This window comes from Thamnophis sirtalis, unplaced genomic scaffold (assembly GCF_051295495.1).
Source record: "Thamnophis sirtalis isolate CommonGarterSnake01/CBP01778 unplaced genomic scaffold, rThaSir2_p1.2 scaffold_3, whole genome shotgun sequence".
Lineage (NCBI taxonomy): Eukaryota > Metazoa > Chordata > Lepidosauria > Squamata > Natricidae > Thamnophis > Thamnophis sirtalis.
This window is the reverse complement of record NW_028261383.1, coordinates 144,318,965-144,344,881: the sequence shown is the minus strand read 5'-3', so window position 1 is coordinate 144,344,881 and position 25,917 is coordinate 144,318,965. Positions and strand designations below refer to the sequence as shown.

General features: G+C 41.6%; 1 protein-coding gene across 1 annotated transcript in view; it reads left to right on the top strand.

Moving 5' to 3' along the window:
- Positions 1-25,917, top strand: part of RAB11FIP4 (RAB11 family interacting protein 4) — a 216,796-nt gene that overhangs the window by 49,292 nt on the left and 141,587 nt on the right. The window contains exon 2 of the mRNA XM_087710324.1: positions 14,677-14,764. Coding sequence (XP_087566450.1) covers positions 14,677-14,764 — 88 coding nt within the window. The remainder of the gene's footprint in view (positions 1-14,676; positions 14,765-25,917) is intronic.

The window sequence follows — 25,917 nt, the reverse complement described above, 5'->3', positions numbered from 1 at the left end:
GCACCAGAAACCAAAAGATGTGTGCTCACACAGAGGGCTCTGCATGCCACTTCTGGCCATAGGTCATAGGATGCTCCGGCTGCTTCTTATTGGCCAAGTTCCCTCTTTTTCTTTCCTTGGATATATGAACACACGGATGAGTTGACCCATACATTAAACCCTTTACATGTTTAAAAATACCGACGTGACTCAGGTTTTTTTAAATATAGAAAAAGCAGTCCTGCAGTCCTACCCTTTGGCTTTCCTGAATATTAGCTTCCCTTTTAATTTGGATTAACTAAAAGCATCTTTTTAAATGGATAATGCTTCTGGGAGGTTCCCCAAGGAGGATTCCACTGGACATTACAGTTCCCATGTTGCCCACCCTAGCGGTAGAGATTTTATTAGGGTTGCTTAAATCTTACGGAGTGTGTGGATTTTTAGAGAAGAAATGGAGGATCAACGTTATTAGAAATAGTTTTGGAAGAAAATGGGGTAGTTGGATGGCAGTGGCTTTCTGATTATTTTGCTTTCTAGCGGCTTTATAAAACTAGATCGCCTAAATTAAGATCTGTTGTTGTTCCTTAATGAGGGAAAAGAATTGCAGCTAATTCTGAGTTGATGCTAGTCTCCAGCTAAATGAAGGCCCATTTTTAGTGATGTACTGTACCTCCCTGGGTAGCTGTGTATTCTTCAGTTACAGGAAACTCAGTAGAAACATATCTAAATAAGAGATAATGGAATAGAAGTTCTTCATGGCTCGAGAAGCTAAGAATGATTTGTTGGGACTATGGGAATGGGACAGCTTAGCTTTGAGAAGAAAAAATTGAGCGTCTGAGGTGCTTTCTCAAATTACATTTCAGTTCCAATTCAGGTTTCTTTTATCTACCTATTATCTTGTTGCTGCTCTTTTTCCTGTTCTTCAAGCCCGGGGGTGTCAAACTCAATTTCATTGAGGGCTTGATGTGTTCGATCTCGGTGGGCTGGAGGGGGTACATGGCCGGGGGACATGACACAGGAGACACCTGTGGTGGCCAAGTGCTAAGGCAGGATTTCCCTGAGATCCTCCCTTGGACCCTTACTCTCATTATGATCTCCTCCCTCCCTCCCTCCCTTCCCTTCCCTCTGTTCCCTCTTCCTTCTCCTTCTTCTTCCTTCCCCTCTTTCCTTATATTTCCTTTCTCTCTTTCCTTTTTCTGTGTCTTTCCTCTTCTCCTTTCTCCTTTCTTGTCCCTTCTTGCATGCTCAAATACAGAAGGGGAAATGTTTCTCCTTTTGTTTTGTTTTTGGTTTTTTTCCCTAGCCCACTGACAGCCAAAAGGAGCTGGATGTGTGTGTCGTGTGCAGCTCCCAGGGCCCTGTTTTCGGCCATGATGACCTCCTGCAACCCTCTGCCAGTGCCCCCCCCCAGCTCCATTTTTGCTGGCAGAGGCACTGCGGGCCACCCCGTTTCCAGGGTAGCCCCACGAGCCAGATCTAAGCACTCATGGGCTGTGTATGAGTCTTGTGTTTGACACCCCTGCTCAAGCCTATTCTTTCTGCCCCTTAGAGATATGAATCTAATATATAAATAAATGAATTCACCATGCTGCTTGTTTGAGCCTTCAGGCCAGCTGCCCCAGCTCCCTAATTTGCATCCTTTTCTTGGCATAAGGGAAGTTAACCTGCCCTTGGTCTTCAGGAAGAGCCATTTTGTGCCTTGCAATTCTCCCTGTCAAAATGAATGGCGTTCACAGCCTGCATCCTTTTCTGAGTTTTTGAGATGATGCTAGGAAAGGGGAGAAAAGACCAAAGCTCTTGAAAGGTTAAACTACTTCTTCTGGTACTAATAGGAGGGCAACTTCTTTAATAATAACCCTTTTCAGCACAAGGCCTGTCCTACGTGTTATGGTGAGATTTCCAGCTTCTAAATAAGAATCTGCTAAAAGAACCGCTTTATTATATTTATGCTGGGTTTCTGAATGGTTGTCAGGAACTAATGAAACTTCTTGCAGCAAGCAATTAGTTGGCATTCGTTGAAAGAAATTGACTTACTTACTTGCGGCAATTTATACCATTTTCAACCCAAAGCAATTTCTCAGCTTGCTGGATTTTAATCTAAAATGCAGAATGAAGGAAAAGCGGATGAGGAGGCAGGGTATATATAAGACTGTTGAGCTTTAAGATGACATGCTCTGATAAAAACCAAATCTCCTATCCACCCATCATCTAAAAATAAAAATCCAAAAGAATATAATAAGCACATAATAATATACAAGTAGGGCTCTCAAAGAAGAATATCTTTTATATATATATATATATATATATATATATATATATATATATATATATATATATATATATATATATATATATATATATATATATATATATATATATATGTAGGTCTCTAGTTGTTCGGGTTTTCTCCCGCGTAGAATTGGAGATGTCTTGGCGACGTTTCGACGAAGTCACATTCGTCATCTTCAGGCTGCTGCTGACTACTTCAGGTTTGGTGTTTCCAGGAGTAGAGTTTCCACTACTCCTGGAAACACCAAACCTGAAGTAGTCAGCAGCAGCCTGAAGATGACGAATGTGACTTCGTCGAAACGTCGCCAAGATATCTCCAATTCTACGCGGGAGAAAACCCGAACAACTAGAGACCTACATACTAACACCCGCGAAAACCTCAGAAAACATATATATATATATATATATATATATATATATATATATATATATATGTATGTATGTATGTATGTATGTATGTATGTATGTATGTATGTATGTATGTATGTATGTATGTATATATATATATATATATATATATATATATACAGCTCTCTTTTTCTCTCTCTCTCTCTCTCTCTCTCTCTCTCTCTCTCTCTCTCTCTCTCTCTCTCTGTGTGTGTGTGCGTGTGTGTGTGGTGGGTTGCAGGCGTTATGCCCCGGTATAGGCGTACCGAAGCCTGCCCGGAGCACTGGATACTGTTCCGTTCCGGTGCTCTGGAGGGCTCACCCGCCTGCCCGAGCTCCTTACCAGTATTTTAAGTCTTCGGTGCTTCCACGCACACACATGGCACGTACAGCACCTGTGCGACGCTCCGCTGAGCAGCTGGAGTGTCACGGAGGCTCACGGAGGCGGTAAGACACATGCGTGCGCTGTGCACGTGTACATGCACAGTGCACGCATCCATGTGGATGACGCTGGGCCCGTTCCAACCATACCGGTTGGAACGGGATACGGAACCCACCACTGGTGTGTGTGTGTTTGTGTGTGTGTGTGTGTGTGTGTGTGTTCCAGCATAACTCTGGAACACCTCAAGCAATTTCAACCAAACTTGGTACACAGATGACTTAATCTCTGAAAACAAATATTGTGTGGGTAAGACACCCGCTAAACCCGCTCAGGGTGTGTGTTCTGTTAACAGCCTGTTGTGCCTTAAAATGGCTTCTACTGTACTGTTGTAAAATGGCTTCTACTGTATAGTGCAGTGCAGTTACCACGGAAGCGGCTTCGCAGTACTCCACTATGGGGCTTCCTCTAGTAAGGGGGAAAACCCAACATTAGAAATTACATTTGGTCCGGACATTTCCCCCCTATAAATAAATATCCGGGCAATGCCAGTTTATGAACTTGTAAGGGATAAAAGTCCTGGCTAGGCGTAAAGTGGAAAGTCTGGTAGCAAAGTCAAGAGAATATCACCACTTGCCTTGGTCTCTATGGGGAACAAGCCCCCACATCAAGGATGCTGAAGCCCGTATTGGAAAAGTGGGGAAGGGGATGTGATGTAATTTATGCAGAAGAAAGAAAGAGGACAGTCTACAGCAAGGTGAATGACCTCAGTTACAGTAGTAATGGGTGCACTGTTGGAAGGCCAGCTTTGTGACCAATCATCATGAAGAAAATCTATGTGGTCACTAAGAGTTGACACCAGTTTGATGGCATATAATGTACACAGAGAGACAGACAGACAGACAGACAGACAGACAGACAGACAGACAGACTACACATATACACACACACATGAAAGGAAAGGGATGACTTAATCTTCCTTCCTTGGACCAAGAGTGAAATAATCCTGCTGTATTTTAAGGCTGTGGAGGAAGGGTGGATGATGGTCTCCTCTTGATTTGATCCCCTGGAGTTGGTGGAGGGGGATGCATTGCAAGCATTATCTTCAGTTAGACCTGTTCCAGAAAAAATTCCTCTTTTAAAAAAAGGAAGATAAATCAAAGAGCCAGTTGAAGGGAAAGGATGATTCTCTTAGGCGATGGCATAACTGGAGCATGTTCAGCTTTCACTCCACTTCAGAAAACAATAGCTGAATTAATTCTTACCCTGCTGGATATATTTTCAAAGCACATTTGCAAAATTCCATGCATTGGGCATATAAAAATAGACAATCTTTAAGTCTTTCTTATGTCCAATTCTGCATATGGGATGTACAATGGTTATTAAATTTTAGCATGTATTGAATTCTTTGGTCTGAACTCATAAAAATATAGTGGTAACAGGATTAATCGATTGCTCTTCATTCTCTCAACATTATTAGTAGTAATTGGTTAATAGTTGTATATATAAGCAATCCATTTTCCATTAAACAGTGTTTTGTCTGGGTACAAATATTTTGTGTCAACAATTAAAATTTACAATCATATTCATTATTTAATCTATTCTTAGCTTAATTTCCAATACCTTAAATGTCTGATACTATAAAAATCCTTTTATACAATCCTAATAGTTGTATGTTAAAGGCTGCATTAGTTGTTGGTTAAAATTGTATTTCACAACCAAATGTTAAGCCAAATTCCTAATATTTTGTTTTTAGGCTGTAAATTGTTGTTTGACTGCTTGGGTTCATACAAGGCAATTAGCCACAATGTAACTGTTTTCTTCTAAAGTGGGTTGTGAATCCAACCACCGTATGCCACAAACCATGGTTTATTATTTAGTGCATTTGTGAGCTTGGCTTTTCTGAGTTATTCAATAACTTAAATTTAAAACAAATCATCACTTAAAGGATTGTTTGGACTCAAATGTTATCACCAGTGGACTCAAACCTGCTACATGCCAGTTTGCATTATGGTCAAAGCCTATTGCAAACCCACATGCATATCAAGCAGAAGAATCTCAAGGCATCTCAAAGGAGATGCTACCTTTGAATTTGGGGCTTTTTAGCATCATCATAGGAAGATATCAGACAGAGGCACAACTCAAAATATTCCACTTCAAAAAGGCAGTCTCATATATTACCTCTCATCTCCAAAGGATACTTCTATTTTTAGCCCAACTATTTTCCAACATCTTGTCTTTTTCAAAAGTGTGCATTCTCTGTTCAATTCAAAATGGCAGAAATCTGCAGGTTCTCTTATAAATGATGCAAGAGCTTTTGAAACGACCATCTAGGGGAAAGTTTTATGTATTTTATTTTATCCCACAGGAAATTCCAGCTAAGATACAAACAAATCCAATATGTGAGAACTTCCTTTAGAAATACTAATGGAATTGCCAATTATATAGTTGTGCCTTTTAGCTGCGATATTTGGCAATATTCTCTCTTTAGGTGCACTAAAAGATTAGTCCTCGTGTAAAAGCAGTGTGATTTATAGACAAAATGTAATACAATCTTTATTGATTGATTGATTAGCCCTTGGGCCATAGCAAAGTGCAGAGTTCCGGAAACAAATTATTACTAAAATTTCATAAAAAAGCAATTTAAAATGGAATTGGAATAAAATACAATTGAAAATGAATTTGGAATAAAATACAATTGAAAATGAAGTTGGAATAAAATATGGTGTAAAATGAAATTGGAATAAAATACAATAATTTAAGATACAGACTAAATGTGGGACAGGCCATGTAAATCCAAGGAAAGAGAAGAAGAGATCAACAGCAAGGTGGATGGTCTGTCATATTCTGTCTACCCTTATATGGGTTGTGGGCAGGGGTTTGATGCTGCCGGCATTACTGCCGGTTCAGTGCGCATGCAATTTTTGCTCTGCACGCATGCGCAGTTGCTCATAAATAGGTCTGCGCATGCACAGAACATTAAAAATGAGAGAAAAACCATGCTGCGCCAAACGTGAACCAGTTTGGCTTGTTGCCAGTTCCTTGTTGCCAGGTGGCACGCAGAGCCATTTGTCAGGACACAAAAGGCGTTGCCCTGTCAGCTGGCCAGCGCGTATGCGCACGCTGGCAAGCTGAGATCAGCCTTTTTTAAAGCCATTTTTCACCCTCCCCAGGCTCCAGAGTCTTTATAGGAGCCTAGAGAGGGCAAAAACAGCCTCCTGCCCCGGAGGCCCTCCGGAGGCTTCAGGAGTTTCCCTGAAACCTCCGGAGCGCAAAAACCTGGCCCTACGGGCAAACCGGAATTTCAGGAACAGAGTTCTGGTTTGCTTGTAGGGTCGTTTTTAGTCCTCTGGAGGCTTCAGGAGATTCCCTGAAGCCTCCGGAGGGCCTCCCGGGGGGGTAGGCTGTTTTCGCCCTCCCCAGGCTCCTATAAAGCCTCTGGAGCCTGGGGAGGGTGAAAAAAACCATGCAAAAGATGACGGGATCATGCCTGTCATGTGCGCATGCGTTCTGGAGGGGTCGCACATTGCATTATGGGTGCCTCACACCCGTGCTCGACCCCCTTGCACACACACCCTTATGACACGTGAGCCAAAAACAGGTTTGCCCTCATTGGCCGAGCACATTGTGCAGTTCCAATAATCACATTTAAAGAAGCTTAGCATTATATATGAATCCAAAAACTGAAAAGACCTGAAAAAAATTGGAAGTGAGGTTTTGGCTACTCATTTTGCCTATTCTGCTTGACAGTCTGCCTTGCAGCAGGGTGTGTAGAGAGGTATGCAAGTAATCCTTGACTTACAACCATTCGCTTAGTGACCATTTGAAGTTAAAACGGCACTGAAAAAAGTGACTTATGACCCCTTTTTTCACACATACGACTGTTGCAGCATTCCTTTGGTCACATGATCAACATTTGGACACTTGGCAACTATATTTATAAGGGTTGCAGTATCCTTGGGTCACGTGATCACCTTTTGTGACTTTCTGACAAGCAAACTCAACAGGGAAGCCAGATTCAACTGGGGCAAGAATGGTCATAAAATGCGGCAAAATTCACCTACGGTAACAATTGTCTTGTTTAGCAACTGAAATTTTGGGCTCGGTTGTGGTCATAAGTCAAGGACTACCTGCACCTGGATTCCAATTTTATTGTCTCATTGCCAGCTTGCTTGAGATTAGACCATAGCTAGAATTAGAATTGTAGGCCGCATAGAGTCACGTGGCTAAGATGGGCAGCTACAGAAATTGAATGAATGAAAGAGAGAAGGATAGGTAGGTAGGTAGGTAGGTAGGTAGGTAGGTAGGTAGGTAAGTAGGTAGGTAGATGGATGGGTGGGTGGGTGGGTGGATACATGGATGGGTGGATACATGGATGGATGATAGATAGATAGATAGATAGATAGATAGATAGATAGATAGATAGATAGATAGATAGATGATAGATAGATAGGAGATACATAAAGCTAGAATAAAAACTACTTTTGATTTGCTTTAATTCAATATTAAGTTGAATTAGCTCACTATTATGTTGGCCAATCATGCAGTTTGATTTTTTCACCATTGGGCACATTTAAATTTACAATTCAGTGAGAATTCCTGGAGGGCTTGAAGACCTCAACCCCAGAGGTTTGGGCAAGGTGTTCATGAGCACCTAAATCCTTAGTGTCTTGCGTGCCAGAAAAGCCTCAGGTAGAAATCTGGCCTGATGTTGCAAATGTGAACATCTTTTTGCGCATGATGTGAAGCCTTTCAAATGAAGGTCCCAGTGAAAGGAAAGCTGGAGCTTTTGTAAGCAAAGCACAATCTCTGTTCCTCCACTAGGCTCCGTTATTGGTTGTCTTTGGATAGGAAAACCTTTGAGCCGGTTAACCTATGGCAAGGATCTGTTTTCCCTCTTCGAGCCACAAGCTTGAGTGGGCAACCAGGTTACCTGGCAGCCTGTATTTGTCTTAAAATACAGTATAACATTCCAGTGTGTTCAAGTAGATTATGTCATTGGGAAAAAGAGAAGGCTTTCCGTGTCATGAATCCCAATTATTCAGGTGACAACCTGCTAACCTTTTATTCCCCCCATAAATAACTCTGGTAGCCCTGATCGTGTTTTGTCTTTCCTGAAAGTCTGATTAATTGTTCCTAACATGCTCCACCAAGCAGTAAGTAGAAATACTGGCCATTTCTTTCTAAAGTTGAGACAAATTGATACAGCAAAGCCTGAGATCAAGAGTTATGTGCTTTAAGGTCAGGATAATTTGTCCAGGAGTCTTGTTCTGAACTGCATCCTCATAGCCAGGTAGAGAAGGGAAATGAAAACATTTAAAAAAAAAACATATTGCCTACTAATGAGAGTAAGTTAGTGTAAAACTTGTAGAGTCAACTTGGTCTTAGGGTGAGTATATAATCTGTGCTGGTATCTTGTTTCCCTAAAACCGGGTTCCGTGTTGTATTGATAGCCTTAAATGCCAAGCATCTGAATGGACCAACGTTGGGTCCATGACTACTAACTAGCTCTGCTACTGATTTGGTACTTCTCCTTCCCTATCTCCACTATAGCAGGGCACAAGGGTGATGTCACTTGCAGATAATGCTATGTGATCAGTCATTTGCCTTTTATCTCTCAACAGGAGATGAAAAGGAAAAAAGCAACCTTAAAAAATGTCTTGCTAACTGTTCTGACCTAGGCTTCCTGAGAAAGCATAAATCATAGTCCCCAAAACCCTCTTTTATTTAAATAGCTGTGAATTATGCTGTAATGATTCACAAATAGTCGGCGAAGAGTCCGACAAATGTCTGCTCAAGTTTCCAAAGTCTTTCAGGGTAATGTTGATAAGCACCCACCTTTATCTCCCTTGAAATGCTGCCAGAGACCTAATTGCCAATTAGTTCTACAAGGCCAAAAGTAGCACAGTCAAATGGAGGTTCTCAGAGTTTGAACTGACCAGAATAAACTAATTGCTTCCTGCAAAGGCTCACATCCGTTTGCTCCTCTTTGTATATCTTATGGGAGGAGCCAATCATCTCCAAGCCTTGCTCCTGAGTCGCCCCTTTTTTCTTAATTGTTCTTGCCTTCTGGCAGCTCTGTGCATGGGCGCACTGGGAACAGGCTCCCCCTGTTCCTCTGACTCACTGATGTCAGACTCCAGAGGCTCTGGAGGCAGCACATAACTACCAGATGGCCCTGGCCCCATCTCTGCCTCAGATGCAGAGCCCTCCTCCGAGCCTTCCCCAGACTCCAGGACTGGCCCATATTCCTCCCCAACCTCCTTACTGTCCGACACTGGTGCCAGCTCCACTGGCTGGTGGCAGGCCATAACACTAACCTTTTCTACAACCTTGAATGGATTCATCCTATATAACCAGAATAGGGAACTTGTGGGTCTCCAGATGTGATGACACTCAACATTCCTTATCATTGGCCATGCTGATGTATACTTCTGAGAATTTTAGCTTGCAACGTGTAGAGAATTGCATGTGCCAATTCCCTCAAGAGAGTGAAGCAATTATAATTCTCAGGGACCCAAAATGGTCCCAGCCACTTACAAGAGGAATTACCAGCAGGCTTGGGAGAACTCATAAGCTTGTAGAAATCCCAATGACTTGAAAAGAGACAGGAGGGGAGAAGAAAGTAAATGGAGAAGTAATTCATGGAGCATGCTCAGTCAGCATGAAATATTACCTGAGGGGAGGGAGGAGAAATTAAAAGAGGAATTAAAGAAGATATTTTGAGAAATAGTTTAGCTAGCTAGCTCGAAACTTGGACTACCTAGTCATGGGTTCTCTTGGTTCCATCAAAAAATTAAAAGCAAGATCCACTTAGAAGGGTGCAGTGGCTTAGTGGCTAAGACGCTGAGCTTGTCGATCAGAAAGGTCAGTAGTTCGGTGATTAGAATCCCTAGCACTGTTTAAAAGCGTGAGCTCCTGTTACTTGTCCCAGCTTCTGCTAACCTAGCAGTTCGAAAGCATGTAAAAATGCAAGTAGACAAATAGGAACCACCTTTGGTGGGATGGTAACAGCTTTCTGTGTGCCTTCGGCATTTAGTCATGCTGGCCACATGACCATGGAGACATCTTCAGACAGCGTTAGCTCTTCAGCTTTAAAATGGAGATGAACACTACCCCCTAGAGTCAGGAACGACTAGCACATATGTGCAAGGGGAACCTTTACCTTTTTAAGGTCCACTTGTTCCTCTTTGAAAGATGGTTCTCAATCCCTTTTTGTAATCCTAAACTACAACTCTCTAGTAGAGGAAGAAGGAAGAAAGCCAAGAGTGGAGGACAACAAGGTTCTGGCACAGGAAGCCTTTTTGCGACAAGGCACAGCCAATATGGGCCCTGTGAACAAGAGAATGAGCAGTCAGGAAGGATAGGGAAATAAGATCTGATGGCCTGGCAGCAGGGTAGGGGAAGTAAATGTGTACTGCTTAGGGTAAGTGCCAGCGGGTATCAGCTTCTGATCTGTAGCCTTGGCTTGCAGATTTGAAAGTTCCAAGGCAGCAGAATAGAAAATTATAGCACCATTTCCCTCCTTGTTCTTTGTTCTTCTGAGAAGCAGTGTGTCACAATTCTGTGATGCCATTGCAATGCAACAGTGTTCTTAACCTGAAATTGACTCCTGGACCCACAATGGAAGGGGTCATTGCCTTCATTCAGGATGTTTCTTTGACTTCTCTGCCTCATCTACGATCCTGGGATTTTCTGATGGTCCACTTAATCAAATATAACCACCAGCACTGACCCTGCCTAGTTTTTTCAGATTAGCCTAGGTCCATGATGGCGAGCCATTTGTTAGGGCACATGAGGCATTGCCCTGTCAGCTGCAGCGTCCATGTGCGCGCTGGCCAGCTGACTTCGGCCTTCTTTTAAAGCTGTTTTTCGCCCTCCGGAGGCTTCCCTGAAACCTCCCGAGGGCGAAAAACAACCCAACGTGCAAACTGGAAGTTCGGGAACGGACTTCTGGTTTGCATGGTGGGCCATTTTTTACACTCCAGAGGCTTCAGGGAAGCCTCCTGAAGGCTCCAGAGGGCGAAAAACGGCCCTAAAAGCAAACCGGAAGTCACTTCCCATTTGGCCATAAGACCATTTTTCACCCTCCGGAGCTTTCAGGGAAGCCTCCTGAAGGCCCCAGAGAATGAAAAATGGTCCTACAGCCAAACCAGAGGTCCATTCCCAAAAAATGGTTAGCCATCACTGGCCTAGGTCATCTTAGTAGAGAGCAAAAGAGGAATCAAAGCAGACTGTTTTGGCTAATAGCAATGGTCTTCAGGTCCTTAAGTCACCGCTGCTGACATTTTCCCTCAAGTTAAATTTATAACCAAATAAAACAGACAAGACAGTTGTGTTCACAATTGCTAGTGTATTTCTAGGTGAGGATTATTATTATTTTAAAATATATATCTTGTCTCTCCTCCCCAGCATATATCACTTTTTTTTCCTTTTTACAACCTTTTCAGTTCTCATAAATGAAGCCATAAATCATAATCTTCAACACAATATAATTCTTGAAAACACAAAACATACTAAAGGCAGATTAATCACATTTGGATCAGTGGTGGGGTTCAATTTTTTTTACTACCGGTTCTGTGGGCGTGGCTTGGTGGGAGTGACAGGGGAAGGATACTGCAAAATCCCCATTCCTTCTGATCAGCTGGGACTCAGGAGGCAGAGAATAGATGGGGGCAGGGTCAGTCAGAGGTGGTATTTACCAGTTCTCCAAACTACTCAAAGTTCCCGCTACCAGTTCTCCAGAACTGGTCAGAATCTGCTGAACACCACCTCTGATTTGGATGTAATGCAACATATGAAGGCAGTCATTGTATTTTTCTTCTCTCTGTGTGTATGTGGTGTGTGTGTGTGTGTATGTATGTGTGTGTGTAAAACAGATTTTCGTTATTCTTTAACAGAACTGTATATCACAAGGTTTACCAATGTATTTGTCATGCTCTGTTCCCTGGGTACTTTTGAGAGGAATTCTAGGTGGAACAGAAGGTAATTCTTGAAATAGAATGAAATGGGTTGAAATGCCAGAGAGAGGAAAGGTTATGTGTATCTGCTGAGCAGGACTGCAGGTTTACAGGTAACAAACGTAGCTGGTGGCATTTCTGATAGATTGGCCTTCCTGAAGCAAGCGCCACATATTATTTGCAAACGGCAGCTGTCCATGGTGCTGAACAGTTTGCTAACTTTCCACCCCTTGTCTTGAAGTTGCATCTTGAATTAGATATCATTAGACTCTGACATTCTTGTGGTTAATACCAAAATTATTTTTTTACAAAATAAAAGAGCTGTGTACAGTAATCCTATATTCCTATTTTCCTAAACAGGGCAGCATTTCCACATCCCATATGAAAAAAATAAGCTTGATTCACACACCTTAGTACATTTAGGTTAGAGTTTTGCCACATGCAATACAAATATAACTATGAAAGGATTTGGGAACTTCATTATGACAATGTTGAGTTTTTAGGAATGAGAATGAGTATCCATCATGTGATCAGACGATCCTGCTCAATAATTTGTCCTTGGTCATAATTTGAATTATTGATGACATTTTCATTGATTCTAAATGATTTGCATATAGGATATTTAAAATGAAACCTTCTTACACACCAACTTCTCCCTTCCCTTGCATCTGGACAAGCCCTACCTAGGCTCTTGAATAGTTATGACAAAAATCGGAACGTCAGCAGTTGCATGTAAATTTTCCTATATTGTCTTTAGTTAGTTTCTTCTGTTATTCATTCTGCCACCACAACCGTGTCAGTGTGAGTGTGGGTTATATATAGCTGTTTGAAACAAAACACCTGCAACTTTTACTTGATTTATTTATAGTATTTCTATCTGCAATCATCACGCAGATTCCTGGCAGTATGTATCAAATCTACACTGATATGGCAGAGATTAGAACTCCAAATTTCAGGCAGTGCCATGTCTGAAAATTTTCTCTGGCGGGCTAAAGACTTTTTCCACAATTCTAACTCATTCTTGAAAGCTCAGCAGTTATACATTTTTATCTGACAATGTAGACTCCTTCCTATGTTTGTTATTTTACATTTGAGTTTTATGATGATGTTGTGATTTTTGAACTGGTGGGAAAACCTTTCAGAATGATATGTCAGATTGAGAACATTATGCTAGAGAAAGAATTTTGGAGATGGTACTCAGTATTCTTCTTTTTTAATGGCCAGTCACCAGAAGAAATGTACTGACCCGAACCAGGCTCTGAACACGTCATGTAAATGGGGAGAAAATCAGTATGATTGTCTACTTCAGTGCTCACTACAAATGCAAGAAACAGATCTCAATAGACCTATACCAGCAGCTTACTAGAATAGAATAGAATAGAATAGAATAGAATAGAATAGAATAGAATAACAGAGTTGGAAGGGGCCTTGGAGGTCTTCTAGTCCAACCCCCTGCTTAGTCAGGAAACCCTATACCACTTCAGACAAATGGTTATCCAAAATCTTCTTAAAAACCTCCAGTGTTGGAGCATTCACAACTTCTGGAGACAAGTTGTTCCACTGATTAATTGTTCTGTCAGGAAATTTCTCCTTAGTTGTAAGTTGCTTGTCTCCTTTATTAGTTTCCATCCATTGCTTCTTGTTCTACCCTCAGGTGCCTTGGAGAATAGCTTGACTCTTCTTTGTAGCAGCCCTTGAGATATTGGAACACTACTATCATGTCTCCCCTAGTCCTTCTTTTCATTAAACTAAACATACCCAGTTTCTGTAACCATTCCTCGTATGTTTTAGCCTCCAGTTCCCTAATCATCATTGTTGCTCTTCTCTGCACTCTTTCTACAGTCTCCACATCTTTTCTACATGGTGGCGACCAAAACTGGTATTAAGTGGTATTAACAGTTCACGTGATCTTGATTCTATCCCCCTGTTTATGCCGCCTACAGCTGTATTACTAACAGAAAACTGAAAAAGTGACTTATAGCTGTTTTTCACATTTACAGCCATGGTAACGTCCCCACCCCCATGGTCATGTGACCAAAGTTCAGACACTTGGCAATTGTCTCATATTTATGACAGTTGCAGTGTCTCGGGGTCATGTGATTCCTTTTGTGATCTTTGGACAAGCAAAGTCAATGGGGAAGCCAGATTCACTTAGCCACCATTTTACCAACTTAACACCTGCAGTGATTCATATAACAACTGTGGCAAGAAAGGTTGTAAAAATGGGTTAAAGCACACTTAACATATGTCTCACTCAGCAACAGAAATCTGGGGCTCATTTGCGGTCGTAAGTCGAGGACTACTTATATTTGGCTATCATAAACCAACATGGCTCTTTTCCTTTAATGTTTAAGTAGTATATCTTTTTTTCAGATGCTCAAAAGATCAGATCATGGCTAGTGAGAGTCTGGAAGTAAATACATTTATCAACATTCTTCTCCTTCTCCTTCTCCGTCTTCATTTCTAAAAGGTTTTTTTTTAATGTCATAAAATAGATTTGAACATGATTGTTTAGAAAGATGGAGTAGAGGTACATAAATCTGATTTGTGCATTACTTTCTTCCTCCTAATTTAAATTTCTGACTTGAGAGAGAAAAGAAAGTCCTGTATTTCCCACCTGTCATCCAAGGATAAAGGATGTGATCAATGCTCTAACCTATTTCATTTTTCCTCCCCCCAAAGGTGGAACGATTTGCCAAATGCTTGGATCCAAATGATCTGGGCAAGATCAGCTTCAAAGATTTCTGCCATGGAGTATTTGCCATCAAAGGTAGACATTGTTTTTACAATTATTCTGTGAAATGTTGCTATTTATCAAGAATTGTAATAGTACTGAACATGGGAGTAACAAAAAGAACTACATTAAGACATTTTGGGGAAAAAAATATTCCACAACACAGTCCTTTCAGCAGTTCCAAAAAAGGTTCCCCACACATTTGCTCTCTTCAGGTGACCCTGAGGGTACGGATAAACTTCCAGATGGCCTCAATGACTCTCAGAAGGAATGCTAAGGAGCATAAATCCTTCCATTCCCCACCTTTCAGTCAGAACTGAAGAAGCTTCTTGGATGAGAAGCAAAATGCCCTCAAGGAAAAAAAAGCAAAAAAGTCCAGTTGCCTCTTGAAGAAGCACCTTTGGGACAACCTTGACCTGGACGACATGAAACTCAAGCATGGTTTCTCCCACTGGGAAAACACTTCTAGTTTTGCTATTACTGCTATCAAGTTAAGGAAAGGAATGCTAAGGTTCTCCATGATAGTTAAAGATTGAGACATAATCTTTGTTCTTCAATTACTTCTTAATGCTTACTTCTTATGTATCTTTTGGAGATCAAGCTGGTGTAGATGAGTGAATCCCCCTTTGTATTATACTTAAAACAATGTGGTCATGTAAGATGGTCTGAAAAAAAATCTGATCCAGTAAATTCCTTGATCCAGAAGAAACCTGAATCTCTACTCGCTGCCCAAAAGCCCTATAATACACTGATTAATTAAACTAGCCATTAACCAGGCATTCCCAGGTATTTATTTATAGGGGGAAAATGTCCGGACCAAACATAACTTCTAATGTTGGATTTTCCTCCTTACCAGAGGGAGCCCCCTTGTGGTGTACTGTAAAGCGGTTACCATGGCAACTCCACTGCCCTGTACAGTAGAAGCCATTTTAAGGCACAACAGGCTGTATCGTAACAGAACACCCCCCTCGAGGGCTATTAGGGGTGTCTTACCCCCACAGTATTTTTTCCTGATCTATTAGAGCTTGCACAGCACTTCTTTAGCTTCAGAAATAAATCTATGTTGCACCCCCATTTCTCCTGTACCTAGAGAAGAATCTGTTCTCATCCCTGCAAAGTGATTTGACATTTTTGTGTACACAATCAGTGAAGCCTGAAAGTCAGCATCCAGGGGCTCAGAGCGAAACTTGGCACCCTTCACTCACAATTCTTGCTCTAAATGTTTTTGTCCTTAACTGTTTGGCTTGTTTTATTTTGCTAGGGACAGGAGTACGCAGGAATTCCACAAGGGACAGGAGACTGCTACACATGTACTCTTCAGTGCTTTAGTATGGGAACTAGGACAAAAATTCGCCGCATCTGATGAATAAAGCTGATTTCTAAAAAAAAAAAAAATGCATATGCCGAGAGATGAAAAATAAATGAAAACTCTGCGGTAATTTTTGGGGGGGACATGGAATCAAACACACATCAATATTATATATACATCTGATATAATGTCTGATGCTGAAGACCTTGAAGGAGAGCTGGAGGGAAAATAATTGTGCCTACAACTTCATTATTTTAAGAGGCATCATTTTTTGTGTTTACTCCACAATGTTGTATACATTGTACCCTAATTATTTTCCCTCTTGTTTTATGTAGCTCTCACATTCCTCTTTCCTGGCACTTATTTTCCATTAATTCACAAGTAGTTCTAGACTCACAACCACAACAGGGCCCAGAATTTCAGTAGCTAAAGGATGCAGTCATTAAGCGAATTCTCACATGACCTAATTCTATGACCATTTTTCAATGGCCCTTAAGTGAATCACATGGTCCTTAAGTGAATACGGCTTCCTCAATTGATTTTGCTTGTCAGTTGAGAAGATCGCAAATGTGAACCTGGGACTGTAATACACTGCAACCATCATAAATGTGAGCTTATTGCCCAGCACCTGAGTTGTGATTATGTGGCCATAAGCAGTGGTGTGATAATTGTTGCTTTGGGAATGGGTCGTAAGTCACTTTTTCTCAGGCTGTTGTAATTTTGAACCATCATGAAATGTACAGTTGTAAGTCAAGGATCATCACCAGGAGTTGGGATTTTAATCTTCTAATTTCTTTTCATAAGCAATTTTCTTCTTGCTATCATTTCACTCTTACTCACAGCTGTGTTTCGTCAGTGTTCATTTTTTCCTAAAACCCAGAGTTGACACAACCAAATAATTGTCTGTCTCATACTCAGAATCTTTTTAACACCTGTGTATGTTCCACTGATTGTCCCAGTACTTAATCATAAACAATTAGAGCACTTCTGTTTTTTACCATATTTTTCAGACTATAAGACGCATTAGTGTATAAGATGCACCAAGATTTCAAAGAGGTAAGTAAGAAAAAAAAGGTTTTGTCCTCCCTGGCCCCCAGGAGCACTCTGCAGGCTTCAGCGGGGCTGGGGAAGGCAAAAACACCTCAGTTTTTGTAAAAAAAATGGGCAAAAAATGAGGTGGTTTTTTGCACAAATTGAAGTATTTTTGCCTTCCCCCAGCCCTGCTGAAGTCTGCAGAGTGCTGCTGAGGGCTGGGGGAAGGCAAAAACGCCTCAGTTTCTGCGATAAATTGCCTATTTTTTCGCAAAAATGGGATGTGGGGGTGGGGCTTTGGGAGGCCAAAAATGGTTGTATTTGGTGTATAAAATGCACCAACATTTCCACGCTCTTTTAGGAGAGAAAAGTGCCTCTTATACTATAAAAATATGGTAATTTCTTTGTCATTCATACATATAGACAGTCTTAAGATATATATTTGAAACAAACCAACCTATTTCTAAGTTTATAGTCAACATCTTTTGAGTATATTCTGATTGATTCTTGGGCTTCAAAATGGCTCTGTCTTTTTTTCTGTACTTGTAAAGCTTATTCCCACCAATTCATTCATTCGTATCACTTAACTCCCCCCCCCCCTGGATTGCATTTGTTCAGTATGCTGTACATTTTCCCTCCAAACTCATCCTTGATTCTTCACTTATCTCTATTTAATGGGCCATAACAGGCAGCTAGGGGCCATGATGGCTCCCGTTACTTGCCCCAACTGCTGCATACCTAGCAGTTTGAAAGCATGCAAATGCAAGTGGATAAATAGGTACCACTTTGGTGGGAAGGTAGCAGCATCTAAACTACTTTATTTTCATGTCTAAACCACAGTTCATATCTAAACCACAAAAGGAAAGAGTAGACCAGTCTTTGTGGTACCCAAACCACATGCCACATTCCCTGATAAGGAGTCAGGTTTGGCTCATTTTGGCCAGGATGCATCAACTCTAGCCAGCTAATTTTCAAGGGAGATGGGCAGTTAAAAATATGAAATGTAAATAATAAATAAGTAAAGAAATAAATATATAATCCAAGGATGCTTATGTTATCTATTCCATGTCTCTGCAATCTAGCAATAAAATTCAAGCCAAGGCACTGCGACATGTACCTACCACCAATAAAGAAATAATGCAGTCTCCTAACATGTTCTTTAGTGTAGTCTATGCTAAAGAATTTACCAAACTAGGAATTCATGTCCCAATTTCACCCTCACCCTGCTTGCCTTTAGGTTTCTTAGACAAGTATGGTATAAAACAAAACACATTCTCCCTCTAGTGGCCAAGTTTATCCTCTCCCCTCCTATGCAGGGAAAGAACAGTTAGGATTTTGTGATAAATTTGCAGACTGGGAAATGTAGTTTGCAAATGTTAGCCTCTCTTTGTTTGGAAATGCCCACCTTATAATCTGAGGCTTAGAAAGTCGCAAGAATGAATATTCATTCCCCACAGCTTCTGATTCCTCAATTGGATAAATTTAAGTATTTTAGTGTAAGTGAATTTCTTTCCTTCCTGCGACTGCATAACCACGTGTTCCAGGAACCATTCCCATATTGTAGGGAAGCAAGTCCAGATCAAAGGTGGGTTCCTACCAGTTCAGCCTGGTTCGGCCTGGTTCGGCCGAACCGGTAGTGGTATGCTGGTCTGGGTCACAGAACTGGCAGCGACCCAGGCTGGCCATGCCCCCAAAACTAGTTCCCTGCTTCTCGCTGCCACCATCTTTTCTTGGAGTTTTGTGCATGCACAGAAAAATTTCAAACCGAAAGTAACATCGGCTGAAACCCACACCTGGTCCAGATGTACAGTCAGGTGTGATCCTGGCAGAATGTTGCAGCCAATACTGCCTCTCTAGCAGTATACTGGTGTGGTGAACTTAGTTACCTCTCCTGTTATGTTTTATTTTCTATGTAATCATGTATGAATTGCTAATCATCTTGTGACAAGTATTCAAGAATTATTTCATTTATGTTCCACCCTTCCCTTGAAGAAGTTGGCACATATGTCTTTCCTCAATGAAACGTATTAGACATATATGCAATAATAGAAATACAAAAGAGCATTGGTGAAATGACGATTTAAAGTCTTTCTCTCATGGAATGATAGTAATCAGGGTTTTTTTATTTCTTTGATAAAAAGCCAGTTCAAAGGATGACAAGGAGCAATGCAGGTTTTAAATCCAGTAAATTGTAGGCTTAGATTCTTCCAAAACATTTCCCAAAACTGCAGGTGATTTGATGACTTAATAAAATGCAAATTGAGAAATCAATAGATGTTTTAAATGAATACATTGCCATTCAGCAGCTTTCTGCAATCCAGACCTTCGTCCCAAAGGTGCTTTTTCAAAGAGGCAACTGGACTTTCTGATTTTTCTTTGAAGATGTTTCGCTTCTCATCTTGATCAGAATCAGAATAATCAGAAAATCCAGTTGCCTCTTTGAAAAAGCACCTTTGGGACAACCATGACCTGGATTACTGAGGATCTCCATAATGTCAAGGTTTCAAGTAACACCTCCAACAAAAGAAGACTCTGAGGCTTGAAGTTCCTCAAAGTTCCATTTTATTAGAGATGTCATGTTGGCACATCTGGGAAAATCCAAATCTGAAAGCTTCCAGGTTTCCCCCACCCAAACGAAAGTTCAAGTCCCTGCCCAGCACCCACATGTCCATCACATGGTCCAATCAGGCACCGTCCAAAACTGGAGATGCCTCCCAGTCACACCATCACAGGGTGCAGGGCCAGGTGTCCTTGACTCTCTGATAAAGGAATGTTATTTTGACTATATTTCACCCATACTCCATATAATCCCCCCTCCCGTTTTCCCACAGTAGAAACTGTGGCAGGCCTGAAGGCCCTATGTAAAAGATGGCTTCCAGGTCTAACACATAGACATTTAGCAATCCAGATTCTTCTTGCATTATATCAAAATGTCTGAAAGGAATTATTAACAATTTGTTGGTCTAGAATATTGAAATAATATTCTGCCCAGGAGGTTAAAAAAAAAGCATTTACTAGCAATTATAAAGTCAGGTTCAAACCAGAATATCATTTTTTCACACTTTTGCCCTAAAATCTGCCAAATCTACCTTGCAGTCTGAAAGACAACCGCCTTTCAGCTAAAGGAAGAACCCATGCCCTTGCCAACATTTTGGAAAGCTCAAGTAATAATTTTCTGCATGTGCTATATATAGAAAGGTTTTTTTTAAAATTAGTCTTAATGGTAATATAAACCTTTGAATATGCACAATTGGGACCAGAATTTCCATTGCAAAGCAAGGATGTTGTTAAGTGAGTCATGCTTGATTTTATATCTTTTTTGGCACAGTTAAGCTAATCACTGCACTCGTTAAATGAATCAGGTGGCTATTAAGCAAATCTGGCTTTCCCCATTGATTTTGTGTGTTGGAAGTTGGCTGGGAAAGTCACAAAGCTCACACAGCCGCAGGACACTGTAACCATTGTAAATACACGCGGGTTGCCAAGCCCCCAAATTTTGTTCTTGCGACCATGGAGATGCTGCAATGGTTTCATGTGCAAGGATGGTTCGCAAGTCAGGTTTTTTTCAATGCTGCTGTAACTTCTAATGGTTGCTAAATGAATCATTATAAGTCAAGGACTACCTACAGAGTGAAATGGAGTGCTTGCCATCAAAAAGAGTGAAACTGAAACCATTATTTGTCTTTTCAGTGATGTGACACAGAAAAGCATTCCAGACCAGACATTTGTCACTAGGTTTTCTACTTTTCCTTTTAAAAAGAATACATTGGGCCCAACAAGTTCTGACCAGTTCTGGAGAACCAGTAGTGGAAATTATGAGTAGTTTGGAGAATCAGTAAATACCACCTCTGACTGGCCCCACCCCCATCTATTCTCTGCCTCCCGAGTCCCAGCGGATCGGGAGGGAATGGGGATTTTTGCAGTATCCTTCCCCTGCCACGCCCACCAAGCCACGCCCACCAAACCACCCCCACATCACTGGTAGTAAAAAAAAATTTGAATCCCACCACTGATTGGGTCCTTATGAATGCACTGGTGCACATCTGGAAAAAAATCTGAACTGGAACTTTTTCGTGCATTTCTCCCAGAGGTGGGTTCCTGCCAGTTCGCACCTATTCGGTAGAACCGGTTCGTCAAATCTACCAAACCAGTTAGAAGAGGTTCCACCAGTGGACCCGAAAAGCAGGCCACACCTACAGAAGTGGTTCCAAAAAATTTTGAAACCCACCACTGACACACACACACACACACAGACTCACACAGAGAGAGAAAGAGAAAAAAAGGAAGAATAAAGAAAAAAAGAAAAAAGAAAGAAAAAGTGAGAGAGAGATGAAAGAAAAATAGGAAAAAGGGACAGAGAGACAAAAGGAAGGAGAGAGAGAGAGAGAGAGAGAGAGAGAACACATGGCTGGCAAGCCACTCCCATCAGGTCACATGGCCAGCAAGCCACTCCCACAAAGGAGACCACACCCACAGAATAGGTTAGAAATTTTTTTGAAACCCACCACTGATTTCTCCCCATGGCCCAAAACTATAAGAACCTCTTCCTCCTCCTCCTCTTCCCTACTTTTTTCATACTAGACACAAATAGGAATGTGCATATAGACACTTGACAATACAGTCAGATAGACTAAAACATTTCTTGCCTAGTGGTGATGCATTAACTTCCCGCTTTGGCATTTTCTAGGCTGCCAGCCAAGCTTATGTCTGCATTAGGAAAACATACGTATTCCTGTCTGGGACTAGCCTGGGTCACTGCCACCTTTCACATGCATTGTGCTGTCCTCACGGACCCAGCAAGATGTCTGTGAAATAGAGAAGGAGCGGGAGATGCGATGATCGTGGATTAAGGACAGCTTACCCTGCTCAACAGATACAACTTGACACAACTGATAAGGCAATAAAGCCTCCATGTTTTGCAAGAGGCCTGCCAGTGAGCGCTTGTTCCTGAACAGAAAGATAAGCTTTTGCCTTTCTTTCGGTCACATGAACTTCCTGTCTGCAGATAGGTGGTGGCTTTAGGAAGTAACTTCCTAAAATAAAAAAAACCTTTGGCCTGTTATTTAGGTTATTTAGTTCAGATTCATCTCAACACTAAGCCACTACCAGGTTCAAGATTGCTGGAGAATGTGTCCCATTGACATCCCAAGAAGGGTGAGATGTAATTCATGAACAGATACACAAAAAGAGTGGTAGGTCAAACAAACAAACTGTAAAACAAAGCAAGCAAACCAACCAATGAACCAAAAAGACACAGGAATTTGTACCTTTCTATCACAAAATGGCTGGTACCATCCAGAGAGCTTTTATAAAAGCTGACAATATATGCATATGCATATACACAAACACACACAAAATTATTTATTGGATTTTTAACCTTCCCTTATTAGTTTATAAGAGGGGTGAAATGCTCTGAGGTCTACCGGTTTGCTTCGCACAGGCATGCACACCGCAGGCACCAAGAAGCCTTTTCTGAGTCTGCAAAGGTGAGTAGAACAGGGGGGGCGCAACAGCTGTGCCACACAATTTAGATTAGTTAGAAAGCAAGTTTTCCTGCTTTCTAATGAATATAAATTATGCAGCATAGATGATCGTCAGAAGCAGGGGTGGGTTCTGGCCAGCTTTACTGACGGTTTGCTTGTGTGTGCGCGCTTTGCACGCACATGCACTAGATGCGCACTGCGCACACATGCGCAGTTCAGTTAAAATTGTTCTGCATATGCATATAATTTAAAAACAAGATGGCGGTGCTGATGGCACCAACTAGTTAACTGGTTCAGGGGCATGACAGGCCTGAGACACTGCTGGTTCCAGCAACCCATGCCGCCATACCATTGCCAGTTCGGCTGAGCCGGGCTGAACTGGTAGGAATCCACCTCTGGCCAGAGGTTTTTTTTAACCTTTTTAAAGCATTTTTTTGCTACCTATTCGCCCAAAACAGTAGTGAAAAAATCATTAAAAAAGTTAAAAAAAGTTCCGACAATCAACTGTGCAACAATCAGCTGTGCCGCACGATCGCCGGAACTTTCCCTCCCTCTTTTTTAGCATTTTTTACCACCTACTCGCCTGAACCGGTAGTTAAAAAATGCTTTTAAAAAGTTCCAATGATCAGCTGTACGACAATCAACTGTGCCACGCAATTTCTAGCGAATATAAATCATGCAGCACAGCTGATTGTCACATAACTGACTACTGGTTCGGGTGAGCTGGTAGCATTTTTTTTACACCAGTTCAGATGAACCGGTAGCATTTTTTACTACCGGTTCAGGTGAACCAGCCCGAACCCAGTAGCATTTCACCCCTGGTTTATAGGTAACTTAGGGAGGAAGAATTACACAGTACTCCTTCCTCCTCCTGTTGTCCACAAAATAACACCCCTTGTGAGGTGGGTTGGGTTGAGAGAGAGAGAGTGCCCAAAGTCACCCAGCCTGTTTTCATGCCTAAAGTGGAACTAGAATTCACCACCTCCAGGTTTCTATGCCAGCACCTTAATCTCTAGAGAACCAAAGTGGCTCTACAGGCAAAGAACTATGCTGGGTGGGGATCATGGGCAGTCAACCTATCTAGAGGGAGCCAAGTTGGAGAAAAAAACTCATGAAGGAGAAACAAATGTTGAGATACAAATCACTTATTTTTCTTTCCTAGAACGGGATGGATGGAAATTAAACCGTCATATAAGACTTTGGACAGTTGAATTGCTTTATTACGGCCATGTGGTTACTTTAATATATGATGCAAAGGAGAGTTTGACTGATGGCTGGGATTATTCCAGCAATGATGAATGATAGCAATGGACGCACTCCATTTATTCTGTTTACACATGTTATTAGATGCTGTGTACTTGTTGGGTGTTTCCCCACCCCCTTTTTCTGATAACTCACATTAATAAATGTGCCTCCTTCCACCCCCCTTCACCATCCTCCCTTTCAGTGAGCGTGGCAGCTTATACCGAGCTCATTTGTGCTTTAAAGACTCTCCTGAGATACAATGGCAGGAGACAGCTGTGTGACTAATGAGCTTTTGTTGTTAACATCTAAAGAGTATAAACAGAAAAATAAATTACCTCCTGCCACAGAAGCATGGGAAATCTACTGTAAAGAAGAGGGGAGGGGAAGAGTGAGAAGAACCGTCATTCAATTTGTAATGATAATTTTCATGCAACACAAAGAGCCCATGTGTGTAGAACTAATTTAATACTCACTGGATTATACCCACGGAGGCTTTTCCCTAATGCAACATTTCCGATATTTTACCCAGTTCAGAGTTCATCAAGCTTTGAATGTCGAAGGGACTATATTTTCCAGCACTCACCATGGTACACACAGGGACCGGCAATTTGTTTTTCCATCAGGGTCCGCATGATGTTGCTTTAGTCTCATTCCTACCCTATGAGTAAAATGGATGTAAGTCATCCTTCTCTGTAGGGGTGTTAAAATAATTTTCCCTCCTTATCTGTACTGCATCCAATGGCAGTCCCCAGGTATATAAATAAAATTTGCCATCCTTTGTGTCAGAGGTGAAGTTAGGTGACCAGTGGCAAGTGGGATTAATGCAGTGGTAGGATTCAAAAGTTTGTACTACCGGTTCTGTGGGCGTGGCTTGGTGGGTGGGACATGGCTTGGTGGGCGTGGCTTGGTGGGCGTGGCAGGGGAAGGATATTGTAAAAGCTCCATTCTCTCCCCATTCCAGGGGAAGGATACTGCAAAATCCCCATTTCCTCCTGATCAGCTGAGACTCGGGAGGCAGAGAATAGATGGGGGCAGGGCCAGTCTATTTACCGGTTCTCCGAACTACCCAAAATTTCCGCTACCGGTTCTCCAGAACTGGTCAGAACCGGTTGAATACCACTTCTGGATTAATGTAATGCTTGTTGGCTGTTTTGGTGTCATGTGACTACACTAGCTTCCTCCAGTCAGTCTTGTTTACTGTGTTTCTGCTGCTATATATATAAAAAAAGGACACAATGTGTGTCAACTGCAAAAGACATCACTTATAAGGGCTTGAAATGGCATAATAGTGGAATATTGGGACCTCTGTATCTTGATTCCCATTACAGATAGTCCTCGATTTACGGCTACCATTGAGGCCAAAATTTCTGTTGCTAACAAAATATTCGTTAAGTCAGTGTTGCCCCCTTTTATGACCTTTCTTGCCACAGCTGTTAAATGAATCGCTGCAGTTGTGAAATCAGTAACACGGTTGTTAAATGAATCTGGCTTCCCCATTGACTTGGCTTGTCAGGGGATAACATGACCCTGGGACACTGCAACCGTCTATAAATATGAGTCAGTTACCCTACCAAGCATCTAAATTTTGATCATGGAGATGCCCCAATGGTTGTAAGTGTGAAAAACGTTTTTTTTTTCAGTGCAGTTTTAACTTTCAATGGTCACTAAATGAACTGTTGTAAGTTGAGGACTATCTGCACTTTCCAGATGGAACATGGAGAAATATACACATTGTCATGTGTTACCTGTTACCCATATCAAGAGCAATAGCAATAGCACTTAGACTTCTATATCGCTTCCCAGTGCTTTACAGCCCTCTCTAAGTGGTGTACAGAGTCAGCATATTGCCCCCAATAATCTGGGTTCTCATTTTACTGATCTCAGAAGGATGGAAGGCTGAGTCAACCTTGAGCTGGTCAGGATCGAACTCTTGGCACTGGGCAGAGTTAGCCTGCAATGCTGCATTCTAACCATTGCGCCACCAAGGACTGGTGTTGCAGTGCAATTAAAGAATGGAAAGGAATGGCACTAATTTATGGCAGTTGAGCGGATAGGACATCTGGGCTACAATGACATCTCAAGAGAACAAGGGACAAGACCTCCTTTAAAGTGCCGCTGGC